This window comes from Silurus meridionalis, chromosome 4, assembly GCF_014805685.1.
Source record: "Silurus meridionalis isolate SWU-2019-XX chromosome 4, ASM1480568v1, whole genome shotgun sequence".
Classification (NCBI taxonomy): domain Eukaryota; kingdom Metazoa; phylum Chordata; class Actinopteri; order Siluriformes; family Siluridae; genus Silurus; species Silurus meridionalis.
In genome coordinates, this window is record NC_060887.1 from 30,728,177 (window position 1) to 30,741,861 (window position 13,685).

General features: G+C 34.9%; 1 protein-coding gene across 5 annotated transcripts in view; it reads left to right on the forward strand.

The window, feature by feature from the left end:
* si:dkey-225n22.4 (collagen alpha-1(XXI) chain) overlaps positions 1-13,685 on the forward strand; it is a 50,328-nt gene that overhangs the window by 9,219 nt on the left and 27,424 nt on the right. For 4 of the 5 annotated variants that reach the window (XM_046848478.1, XM_046848477.1, XM_046848479.1 and 1 more), the window contains 12 exons: positions 1,941-2,106; positions 2,960-3,185; positions 4,910-5,083; positions 5,342-5,419; positions 5,508-5,519; positions 5,611-5,700; positions 6,096-6,140; positions 6,253-6,306; positions 6,651-6,704; positions 6,912-6,965; positions 7,344-7,397; positions 8,705-8,758. In XM_046848478.1, coding sequence (XP_046704434.1) covers positions 1,941-2,106; positions 2,960-3,185; positions 4,910-5,083; positions 5,342-5,419; positions 5,508-5,519; positions 5,611-5,700; positions 6,096-6,140; positions 6,253-6,306; positions 6,651-6,704; positions 6,912-6,965; positions 7,344-7,397; positions 8,705-8,758 — 1,061 coding nt within the window. Of the gene's footprint in view, positions 1-1,940; positions 2,107-2,415; positions 2,694-2,959; positions 3,186-4,909; positions 5,084-5,341; positions 5,420-5,507; positions 5,520-5,610; positions 5,701-6,095; positions 6,141-6,252; positions 6,307-6,650; positions 6,705-6,911; positions 6,966-7,343; positions 7,398-8,704; positions 8,759-13,685 lie in introns of those variants that run through there. The other variant, XM_046848481.1, reaches the window with a different exon arrangement.

Below are 13,685 nucleotides of genomic sequence, written 5' to 3' on the forward strand. Positions count from 1 at the left end.
TTTATAATCCAGCATCTTTTAGTAAATTGTCTGTGCAACAGCCCAGTGAGACACCTCTTGTTCCCAGTTATGAACAAACTAAAACCCATTTTCCTAATATGAAATAAAAACAATGCAGATTGACATGTTACAGAGAAACTGCAAAGCCTCCTTATAAAGATCTTTATGTCAGAAAGTTTAAAGGAACAGTTTTACATCTGACTGCTACTCCTTGCATAATTGCTAATTAAATGTGTAGTTGTAAATAAACTATGCGGATGTAGAGTGGAAGGTCGGTTGTACCACATGACATACCAGTAGAAGCATGGAGATGTTTAGGAGAGATGCTAGTGGAGTTTTTAACCAGATTGTTAAAAAAATTTTTTTGTAAGGTGAGAGGATGCCTGAGGAATGAAGGAGTGTCCTGGTACTGATTTTTTTAAATAAGGGAGATGTGCAGACCTGCAGTAACAACAGGGGAATGAAGTTGATCAGCCGCACCATGAAGTTATGGGAAAGAGTAGTGGAAGCCAGGCAGAGAGAAGAGGTGACCATCTGTGAGCAACAGTATGGTTTCATGCCAAGGATGAGCATCACAGATGCAATATTTGCTTTGAGAATGTTGATGGAGAAGTATAGAGAAGGTCGGAAGGAGTTTCATTGTGTGTTGGTGAGTTTATCCACAGGGTCAAGAGTTATATTTATATTAAGTTTGTAATCTGGCGTACCAGTGTAGATTTATTATTTGCTAGAGACTCAAAGCACTTTTGTACATCACTCTGGATAAGGGCGTCTGCTAAATGCTGCAAATGTAAATGATGTAAATGTGCTGAGAGAGGAGTTGTGGTATTGTGTAATAAAAATGTCAGGTGTGGCAGAGAAGTATTTGAGGGTGGTGCAGGACATGTATGAGGACAGTGTGACAGCAATGAAGTGTGCAGTAGGAATGACAGACTGGTTCAAAGTGGAGGTGGGATTGCATCAAGGATTGGCTCTGAGCCCTTTTCTGTTTGCAGTGATGATGGACAGGTTGACAGACAAGGTCAGACAGGAGTCTCCATGGCCTATGATATTTGTGGATGATATTGTGATTTTGGTGAGTGTGGGGAGCAGGTTGAGAAGTAAGTAGGAGTAGGAGTAAGACAGAGTACAATGAGAGGGAGGGCAGTGGAGTGGTGCGGTTGCAGGGAGAAGAGGTGGTTAAAGTGGATGAGTTTAAGTACCTGAGGGCCAACAATGCAAAGTAATGGAGAGTGTGTTAGAGAAGTAAAAAAAGAGTGCAGGCAGGATGGAGTGGGTGGAAAAGGGTGGCAGGAGTGATTTGTGATAGAAGGGTGTAAGAGTGAAAAAGAAAGTTTATAGGGCTGTAGTGAGGCCTGCTATGTTGTATGGTTTAGAGACAGTGGCATTGAGTAAAAGACAGAAGGTGAAGCTGGAGGTAGCAGAGCTGAAGATGTTGAGATTTTCATTGGAAGAGACAAGGATGGACAGGATTAAAAATGAGTTTATTAGAGAGACAGCACATGTACTGTAGGATGATTTGGAGACAAGGTGAGGGCGACTAGATTGAGATGGTTTGGACATGTGCAGAGGAGGAACATGGGGTATATCGGTAGGAGAATGCTGAGGATGGAGCTGCCAGGAAGAAGGAAAAGAGGAAGGCCAAGAAGGAGGTTCATGGATGTGGTGAAGGAAGACATGCAGGTAGTTGGTTGAAAGAGGCAGATGTAGAGGACAGAGTAGTATGGAGACAAATGATCGTCTCCGAACAGGAGCAGCCAAAAGAAGAAGTTAAACTACAGTACTGTCTATGTTAGGCTGTTAGAAAAAATATTTCTTACCACATTCTGACCTTTTAGATTTAAGTTTTCAATGCTACTTTGCTATAAGAGGTAATGGTACTAAGAAGGCATGCTAAAGAAGGCTGCCATTAAAAGCCTTTTTTTTGTGGCGTTCTGCAGAATCGGTTTGTCCTACACGTATCCCTGTGGCCTCTCGGGATGAGAAGGGCTTTGAGCTGATACTCGGCATGAAAATCCATCAGAAGGCCAAGGAGATACAGGGATCTTTGTTGTCAGAGACAGCATACTATGTGGACAAAGGGATGGACATAACTGAGGAGACAAAGTAAGATTGTATAGTTATACAATATCATGTAGTCATATACTGAACAAAATTATAAACGCAACACTTTTGTTTTTGCCCCATTTTTCATGAGCTAAACTCAAAGGTCTAAGACTTTTTCTATGTAAACAAAAGGCCTATTTCTCTCAAATATTGTTCACAAATCAGCCTTAATCTGTGTTAGTGAGCACTTCTCATTTGCCGAGATAATCCATCCACCTCACAGGTGTGACATATTAAGATGCTGATTAGACAGCATGATTATTGCCCAGGTTTGCCTTAGTCTGGCCACAATAAAAGGCCAAATGTAAGGTATAATGTAGAATGTCAAGTGTATAAAGCTTAATTAGGATAATTTTCAGTAATAGTCCTGTTCCCATTCACTGAACTGAACAAGGTGAAAGAATCACCATGGATCAGTTGCCAGTTTTTTGCAGGGCACTATTCACACACTTATTCAAATCTAGGGGCAATTTAAAGTCACCGGACCACTCACTTGCATGCTTAAGGACAGTATGAGGAACCTGTAGAACCTGAAGGAAATGCAAACAGTAACCCAAGCTCATGACTGAATCTGTGACCTTGGATATGTGAGATAAAAATGCTATACTTTACATTGCACAATGTCACTGTATAAAATGTTAATTATAAATATTATAAAATAAAATAGCTTTGATTCATGTCTTCATGTCATCAATGTAAAATACTAAAACTTGGGGATTAGCTTTCTATAAATGGGTGTGTCCAAATCTTGACTGAAAGTGTAAATATGAAGAATCAACCATATATTTTTCTATAGTAATGAAATCTTTAGTCATGTTCTCATTAGAATTAATAATTTTATGCTGTTCACCAGGGAGATCTTTCCAGAAGGTCTTCCTCCATCCTATGTGTTTGTGGCCACTCTGCAGCTGAAAGGCACTGTTAGTAGTGAGAAGTTTGATTTGTGGAGGGTACTTTCTAAAGATCAAGAAGTCCAAGTGGCTGTGACGCTGCACGGAGAGGAGAATTCAGTCACCTTTACTACCACTAACATGGCAAATGGAGTGCAGATGGCCACTTTTAATGCACAAGGAGTTCAGGTTTGTGAAGTTTTGCTTTAATCTCTTGTATCTTGTTTAATATATGTGCAGCATTCCACTGTTAAAAAAATCATATTAAATATTATTTTACTTTTTTAAGATTATTGACCTTATTTATATTTCACAATGTTATTGAATAATCAATTCTGATTGGCCAATGGTAGAAATGTTCCCAAAGTGTTCTCCCCTCAGAACATTTTTATGAAAGAAGGCTTTGTGTGTTCTCTGTACCATGACAAACTCAAATTTACTTCAGATCTTTTCCCAAAAGAATCAAATAGAGCAAAAAATAATCTAGTGATGAAACAATTGCATTAATGTTAACAGGAAATAATTATCCACAGCAATCAAAATAATTATAAATTAATAAAACATATAGCATGTTGTTCTTTAATTACTATTTAAAACATTCCCAATTTTTGACATACAGGGAATAGAAGCACACAGGTTGAGAATATGACAGTAAATGAAATTGTAGTATGTAAACAATCCATGTTTCCATGCTTGCTATGGTTAAAAAAAACCTTGACATTTTTAACTTAAGGTCTTTAAGAGTCTTCAAATATTTTTTTTTTTTTTTTAAGTATATTTTATTTGGTTTGCTGTCACTATTACACATGACAGTTGTCTTGATTCTGTTCCATATATATATATATATATATATATATATATATATATATATATATATATAGTTATTTTTTTACTTTCTGAATGTTCTTTTGTAATACTGGTGAGTGTTCCTTGCCTTATTTACACCAAGAACAGCCAATAGTAAAGAAGAAACTAAGTTCCACCTCTCTTCATCACAGTGTTCACACAGCAAAAAGGGAAAAAGTTGGCTACTTCAGTTAATGGTACTTCAAGACTTTCATAATTGCCATCTTGGCTCTGTATTTAAGGAACAGGATGTGCATCAATTCTTGGTTTTAGGAAAAGAAAAGTTCAATCCAATCATTTTGAACAGAGGTGGTAGTGTAAGGCTGGATTTTAGCTGCATCCATGTGAGAGGTTTATTCATGAACAACATGTTTTTTTATAAAATACACTTCAATTTGACTACGTGGGGCTTCCATCAAATGTCTCGTGCACAAAAATACTTTGTATCAGATGGATTTCAGTTGGTACATAACTGATAAATGAATACAGACCTTGGGACTGTCTATATAGAAATGTACAATAATGATAGACATTATAAATTACAAATACTTGCATAAATTCTATTGGATATTGTATCTGATACACCTTTATCTTTAGACAAAATGAACACTTGTTAAATATGTTTTTGGAAGAAACATAAAACATTTGCATTGTGCATTTGCAAAACATGCATTGATGTATATTTTGACAGGTTTCAGCCTTCTGATATAAGGGAAGGGGGTGCGGTACCTACAATTTGTCGCAATAAGCAGTACTTTGTAGTCAGTGTGGAAAGTACTAAGGTAGATTGAGTAAGACAGATAATTTACTCTTACTTTCTTTTTTATAAGGGTCTCTGCAAGAGGTCAGCTGTGTACACAAACAATTACAGTATTTAATTACTCTGAAATGCTAATTAGAGGTGTAACATTTTCTTTTTCTACCAATTGATATTGGTGCTACGCTCACAGTGTCGATTTAGACCCTTTGTAAATTTTAATAATTTACTTTGTCCAGTAATAATACTGTGTATTACATCTGCCGTTCTTAATTTCTTATACTTTATATGTCTTCCCTTTCAATTATAGAGGCTTTTTGATCGACGCTGGCACCAGCTGAAGATTCTTGTCAGGCAAAGTCATGTCATCTGTTATGTAGATGACCAGGTGATCCAGCAAGTGGATCTGGAACCAGTCTTGCCCATTTTTATCAACGGGAAAACTCAGATCGCCAAACAGTACAGCAGTGAAGCTACGATTCCTGTGAGTAGAAATAAACAGTGCAGATACTTCAGAGATCTGACTTATATGAACACAGAAGTATTGTACATCCAACAACTAAATAAATGGCCATATGGAATAGCATTTGCAAATCAATTTTTTTTATTATACATTCCAGACAGTGCAAGTGGAAATCTTTACACTACAAATACATGTCCATTGTGAATACACAATATTTATAAATGTATTTCTTTCTTTCTTTCTTTCTTTCTTTCTTTCTTTCTTTCTTTATTGTGACAGTTGGGAATCCAAAAACTAAGACTGTATTGTGATCCAATGCAAAGTGAAAGAGAAACTGCATGTGAGATTTATTCTGTGGTAAGTGATATTTACAGAATGATAAGACTATAGGAGGACTCTGGAATTGTTGCATATCTAACTTTTTTCATCTTTTTCATGTCTATAGGATGATGAAAGGGTACGTTGTTTTATTTTTTATAAGCATTTCATATGAATATTTGTTTGTGAGTGAATTTGCACCTAGCTGCAGTTTTCCCTTTACCCCTCAGTGTCCCATAAACCGAGAGGAACCTGAAGAAAAAGAGGAGTGTGACTGCAGTCAGGGGAACCCTGGACCACCTGGACCACCTGGGCTAAAGGTCAGCATTGCACAGCTTCAATAAAAGTACAGTAATCCCCCATTAATTGTGGTCGTTATGTTCCAAAACTGCCCGCTATAAACGAAAAACCGTGATAAACGGTACAGTACTGTACTGTATTAACATTTTACTTAATTTGATAATTAATTATAATTTTTTTATTAACAAATTTCATTATTTCAACATAAGATTCCATAAAAAATATTCCCTATAAGTTTTTGCTCTATCGTGCTGTCCTTGAGAAACCGGGAAAATCAGTGAAACTAATTAGTTATGTGGCAAATGCAATTCCGCGATAAACCCGGGGCACGAGATTCGGACCGCGGTAAACACACTTCATGAACACTATTGTGTGCGAACCAGACATGTCATTTTATTTCGGAATTACTCTGCAGGGTGAAAAAGGAGAAAGTGGACTTCCTGGTCATGATGGTAAGCCTGTGAGTACTCTCTATTGGTTTTATTTTATTCAGAAACAATGACAAAAAAGCAGTGGGACACTCAACAACAGTACTTGCTATTTGACTTTTTGGAAAAATTATTGTTTCCAAGGGCATACAAGGTGAGCGAGGAGTGTCTGGGGAGCCAGGTATATTGGGTCAAAAGGTAAGATTTCAATACTTTTTAACATCTTTTACAGAATCTGTCTGAACATATTATGTTCTTGCCGTAAAATAATGAAATCTAAGATGGATGGTAAGATTCTGTCGATCATTACAACACTGGATATTAATATGCATCGTATTATCTTATGCAAAAGAGAGAAGATTTCCTCCAAGTTTGGCAGGTTGAAAATATGTGGTGGCAGGTTTTATGTTTAAACGAGTAAGCTTGTGCTTACATTCCCTTTCCCTGTTTGGTAGCTGTTGTGTTATACAGGAGAGGTAGAGACTGGGAAGTAATCAGCAAATGACCAAAAAAATGTCTTTATGTTACTTGTCACCTGGCAGGGTGAAGTTGGTGTACATGGAATGAAAGGTGACCCAGGAGTAAAGGGCTCCAAAGTAAGTAGAATCAAGATAAATGAGAACAGTTCTAGTTTCATAGTGATTGAAATTAGTCTGAAAGCCCCATGAGGATAGTGTGCAAGTTGGTGTTATTGTGATAAATTAGTGTTATAGAAAGCAAGGACTTAAGGCAAGTGTGTGTTGTGGCTGTGTGAATACTATTTTTTTCTGCTTCCAGTGTGTGCCTTTTATTTTTGTGTACAGGGTGAAAGGGGACAGCAAGGGTTGCCTGGAAAACAAGGACCTCCAGGACCCAAGGTAAGATCTTGTTTAGATCCTTGAAGCCCAGAGTGAAATTTTTATTAACAATTCTGATATGGACTTAAAAGGACATGTGGAACCAGAGCAGGAAAAGAGTGGAAAGACCATTCAATTCCAGAGAACATGGAGAGGAAATTGTTGTTTTGTTTGTACATGTAGCAAGTAAGAACATTTTAAAACAGTTAGTTTCTATAAGCTATAATTTAAATTAGCTTTTTATTCTAAGCAGAATGCCCTGAAATATTTTCTGGAACAATGTACTGTCTCTTAGCTCTCAGTTTTGCCAGCCTGCACCCAGTCACCAAACAAACAAATAAAACAAGATAAAAAAATGTGACAATGCACTGATAAAACATTCAATACCTTTCCAAACAGAGACCCCAGAGTGACAAAGGTGAACAAGGACCCCCTGGGGCACCTGGGACAAAGGTAAATAGCATGTATTATTCACCTTTATACAATTATAACAAAACTGATATGTTCTAAAGGCAGACATGTGGTGGTAGAAGTAGATTCAGTTAGTCTAGCAAATAATTTTTTTTTCCTCAAGCACAGAGCCATCAGGGATTCCTTACAATGATAAGGAATATCTCTATTAAATGGTATAAGAAAGAAACCTTTTGAGGAACCTTGCAACTACTGGTTATGGCAACTGTAGCCACACAGTATACTGTACATACTAGTGCTACAATATGATTCGAAAAGAAATGGATGCCAAATAAATCTAAATGGGCTAAGATGAAATTATTAGTGTTTATTTTTGCTGCATCGCTCTGTAATTGATGAAGAGGATCAGTGTAAATTATAAAACTAATCCAATACCATACAATTATGCTTTTGTATGCAGCTGCATAGAGCAAATTAAATGATGGTTTATTCAGATTGTTTCCATGTTTAAATTTTGTTTGTGTTAATGAAGATATTAACTAACACACACCTACAAATGTACTTAAGTTCGCTGTTTTTCACAAAACATACATAATAGTTAAGGTTATAGTAGCTCTTTATATATGTAAGTTTGTGATTAGTTCAAATCTAAAATCTTAAAGATTTGTAATCTTATACATGTGTCTTCCTTAAAAACTACTAATAGTATCTTTGTATAATTTTGCCCCATGATCATTTTCAAAGCATAATATATAATAATATAAAATACACCTCCTTGGTTTGAATTACAGAAATAAGAATGAGCTATACTGTATATAAAATTTTTTTTAAATAAATTTTCAAACGTTTTATATACAAATATATGCTTGAAAAAATAGTCAATTTCTGAAAATATAGCATATATATATATATATATATATATATATATATAATCAGCTGCCATAAAGCAATCGTCTGTTCACTGTAAAACCCAAAAAGTCCACACATGGTTCAGGCTAGCTCGTGCCAGTTAAAGCAAGCCTCTGTCACTAACATGTTTCACTGCATTTATTACTCATGACAATACCCACAAATGTTTTCATACTTTCCAGACTTTTAGAAAATAAAGGCTTGAATAGCCGAGACTGTTTGTGTGTTTATTCAAAATCAAGGTGTGTATTTATGGGAGAAAGTAATATAGCTGAATTCTGTTCCCATATTATGCCTCTTTCTCCCAGCTTACTTAGTATATTAAGGGGAAAAGGATCTACAGTGTGTGATCTATGCAATTGTGCTTCATATGGCTCATTTAAGAGTAAGTTGTTAGTACATTTCCATATCCCAGTTTTGTCTTCATTTCCCACACACAGGGGGAACCAGGCCTCCCTGGTAGTGAAGGACCAGCTGGCACAATTGGACCAAAGGTCAGTCTGTTTTAAAAGCAGTTTAAATGAATCTTTGTTGATAAAAAATGAGTCAGTGTGATATGTGGGAATGATGATTGCAGACAAGATTTTGTGGAGACTCGTATTTAATGCGAATCAATTTTGGACTCCTGGGATAGTAATTTCACAGTCATTAGCATCAAACAAGGCTCGCTGCAGTTCAACATAGATTTACTGTGTGGGTGCTGTTCTGGTCTAATAAAATGTCTACACAATTTAAGGATGTATTTTTCTTACTAAATGACTACAGCTGTAAAAATCAGCCACATCTGAGGAGTTTGCATCCATGTGTAAAATGTGCACAAGACCTTTTAGGTCTATCTGTAGTGCATGCATTTGTAGTTTTGCTTTAATTTCATAACATCTTATTATTTGGTTATTTGGTCAGTTGGTGCATTGAGCTGTTTTATTTTATCGAGATATTTATGGCACTTCCTGTCATTAAAGAGATACAGAGATGGGCTATATATAGCCCACACCTCTATTAGTGTAGGTAGACAGTTTTTACAGTAATAACTCTAATTGTGTCCTGGTTAATAATGAAAAGCAAACATCTTGTGCTACTGTTAGAAAGTAATTATTCTCAGAAAACCAGTATTTGCACATACAGTAGAAAAACATCAAATATCCAACCACAGTTTTTTCTCTACCCTAACTTAAGCCATTCAAGAAGATTAACTCGCAAATTGTTCACAGACATGCCTGCTTAAAATAATACATTTTCAACAATTTGTAATAAAATGCAATACAATTTTAGCTTATATTTTTGAACTTGAATATTTATATTTGTTTTTGCATTCTTTGGCTATGCTCATTGCACTCATTCCATTCCATTCCAATCCAACTCAATTCTCTTCTTTTAAAACTTCAAAAATCAATAGCCATTTTTGCAACACTTCTTGCAAAGAAAAGAAAAGTAAATAAAATGCCTTGTTACAGTTTCATGGAACATTACATTCAGTAATGAAGTACAGGCTCAAAGTGGATTGTTTGAGATTAAGTTTTCTTTTTTAAATTGTTTATATTTCTTAAAAAAAAAAAGATAGTTAAAAGGTATTTTGTTTACTAAAAAAGGTCAGGATGTTTTTGTCATTGATATATTTAATAATTCCACCATTTTTCTTTTTATAATTTATATTACAACACCAACATTGGTGATGGCAGCATGTACAAACCCAAAGGTAGGGCAAGGTTAACAACAATAATAAATTGCAACAGGCAATCAGCAGTAACTTAAATTGGACAAAAGATATAATCATAAAACCAGGAAACAAGAAACACCAGGCAGACTTTAACAACAAAGATATAGTCAAGATACACTCTAATCCCATAAAGGTTAATGATGGGAGGGAGAATCAATGTACTGTATATTTACTTTTGCTGTATTTCGTAGAATTGTTCATTCTATCATTCTCGTTTGTTTACTACATCTGTTTTGTTAACTAAACTGTTATTATATTATATAGTTATCTACTATGATAGTGAAACCTAAAAAAAGAAACAGGACCAAAAACCAAAAAGTCTTTCATGACACCTGTGAAAACACTGAGTGTATACTTTGCAGTCAGTGAGTTGTAACAGGAGTCCTAATATTGAATTTGTGTGTAATTGTGTCCAGCTTACTGTGATAATTAATCAAGTGAACCTGAACGTGGGTAATGGATTTTGGATTCTGTGGCAGCCATGTTTGTAGGTCACATGATACTTTGGGATGTGGTGTACAACACTGAATTCAGCCTAGAGATACCAGTTATTACAACATACAGAATTACAGAATTATAACAGACAGAAATCCTTAGATTTGCTGTTATGATTTTTCTTTTCCTACTAAAATCAGAAAAAATATTCTATGATTTTGGGGATTTTTTTATTTTTATAAAATGATAAATTAACTGTTTATTTATATGATATTTAAAATAATCAATTATTGTTCTTATATATGTATGCATACTTTTAAGAAGTTTTAACTGTCCTTTTTATAAAAGTAAAAGTAAGTTCTTTTTTTTTTTTTTTTAATAAGTACATAACTAACTTTATAAATAAATCAATTTGACACACACACAGGTAATCCCAATTATGCTGGTTGGATTTACGAATTTTCCAATCTTACGATGACGATATTGATACCAAAGTAATTAAAAAAATATTTACATTTAATTTTTGTACGAAATGTTAGAGAGCTGCCAGCATGTACGCATCTGCTGCCTTGTGAGATACCTTACTCTCGCCAGCAGTCGACAGATTTCAGTTGTCTTTGTGTTAAAGTGTGTATTTTTTCTGTGTCTTTCTCCTTTTTATCGCCCTTGTCGGACACTGAAACAGAGTGCAACATATATTATATATATTACAGTAATGTAAATTGCTCTGCTTTACTGAATTATGTAATGTGTTGTAATTATAAAATTAAATTAAATTATTAACAAATTACAGAATACTAAACATACTAATCACCATTTTTTAAGACTCCTGGGTAGGCTAGTCTTAAGGTATTTTCAAGTTACGACAGGGTCACCAGAACACATCTACATTGTAAGATAGAGCTTACCAGTATATAGCTTATAATAAATAATAAATAAGCGTCTGTTTAAAAAATGGATGATTTCTATGAAAATTAAAATAACCTTGACATCCTGTGAGTAATGGTGAAGTGCACTGAAGAGATTTAGAGGAATGTGATAATATGAATTTCATGGACAAGCAGGAAACAGTACAGATACAAACTCTAATCCATCTCTCTCAAAATGATATACTGTATTTTTGTGTAACTTGAGTTCAATTGTCTGTTACAAATTTGATACAGGGAGGAACTTAAGCACAAATATGCACGGAGAAGCATTACAGCATTACAAGTAATGTGTTTGCTTGTTTAAATTGCCACTAGCCCTGTTTATGCAGAAAAATGATGAAATATACACCTGCTATGCACCTTGTCAGCTGCAAGTAAAAATATGAAACAGGGTTCTATGCTGTATTTGGCAGTATGGGAAATGCAGTGGCTATAGAGTTTTATGATTAATGAGCTTGCAAACACTGTGCATTGGCTACTGACTCAGAGTTAACACAAAGCAATGTGTGTAGTCAGAATAAGTTACTTCAGCAAACATTGACTTTCTAACTTAATATGGGTTAGTTAGTCAGCAGATAGTTTAAATAAATGCAAATAAATTATTTTATTTTATCATGGCTTAAAGTGTTAATTTCTATTACAGTTAATCAAAGCAATTTGGGCTGCAGTTTAAGACGTTATTCTGAGCCTTTTGCTAAAGCATTAAGTGCTGCTGTTTGCTAACATTAAATTAAGATATTAAAATGCTATTATTTTATTAAATAATAGCATGGTTATATGGCATGGTCCTTATAAAAATGCATAATCAGGAAACTTGTTTTCAAAAAAGTGTTCTATAATTCTTGTCAATAGAGGATTAGGCTGACAGTATTCTAAGTCTGTAACCAACAAACCAGTGTTGATTTATTCATTAAAATAGACTCCAAGCACTATTGTACGTTGCTCTGAATAAGGGCATCTGCTAAAAGGCGTAAATGTAAATGCATAAAACACTTTAAAATCTTTTTTGTCTTTGCAACTAACATTCATCAGGAAATATACATTCGTCAGGCAACAAACATTCTTCGATTGACAGTGACACTACTTATAGCCCACATCTTTATTTTTTAAGACAATTTTTTAAATGACAAAAAGCATTAGTTCTACAGTAGTACTAATGTATATGTGTGCATTTGTGCAATGCATATAGATTATAGTGCTGAACAAGACCTATATTTGCCACAAAATATTTAAGAAGTGATGGTTCATTGCATTTGTCTGAAAGCACATAGTTATGGTGCAGTACTCCCACCAGTTACTGTAGGATCAATTACTTGCCATACTTAAAGCACATTGTACTGTTGGTTTGGTATGTAGTGTGTGAGTGAATGTGGGTGTTGATGTGGGTGTTTTAACATGAAATTGTGATGCACATTACATGCAACCCCCTATAATCCATCTAAACATCTTGCATATAAAGCAATGATTCTTTCAAAGTTCTCCTCACGTTTCATGATATGGTACCGGTTATGAAAAAAGGTGCAATCTTTAAAAAAATGATTTCCACCTCAGAGCTACTGTGCTGTCAGACCTGAAGCTGATTGTGCAGTTGCTATTCGGGTATTTCCATTAAATGTATTTAACACTGCATAATAAGGAAGCACAAAGCAGCTTTAGAGTGCAATATTAACAAGACAGCAGTTTAGGAACTCACCTTACAGTGCTGTATTTGAGTAATTAAGTGTTCTATATTCCCTCTTGATGCATTGTACTGTGTCACGAGTCTTGTTTATAATAACAGCAGTAAATACACAGTGAATGCCAAGTGCACTCTTAGGAGGGTTCTTAAAGCTACATTTCTTTGTACTTCACTCACACAGCCTCAAACTACCGCTTTATCTCTTTATCCATCCAATCTACCCACATTTCATACCTCATTATCGTTATATCTTACATCTTTCCGCCCTCTTCCTATGTACTATGTTTTACTCTCCCTAACCTCCATTATCCTTCTATCTTTCTCTCGCTTTTACAGCATTAGTACAAAGAAAAGCAAAAAAAAAAGCTGAAGATTGACAGAATATTTTGTTACATTTCCTTGCTTTAATTTTACCATCAATCTTTTTATACTGAAGCTAAAATGTTCCACTTTTTTCAGCTCTCTTTTTTCAAGCACAGTTGCTTTACAACATTTATTCTTGTTTTTCATTGGAATTACTTTCTCACAAAATGTGTTACTTTGTTTGGTTCAAATCTTTCTCTCTGCTGGTTCATTACAACAAACAAGACAAATGTCTTACTTGGTCTTGTTCAATTTCTCTTCTCCCTCTCCTATCTCTCTCCATCTCCACAGACACACTC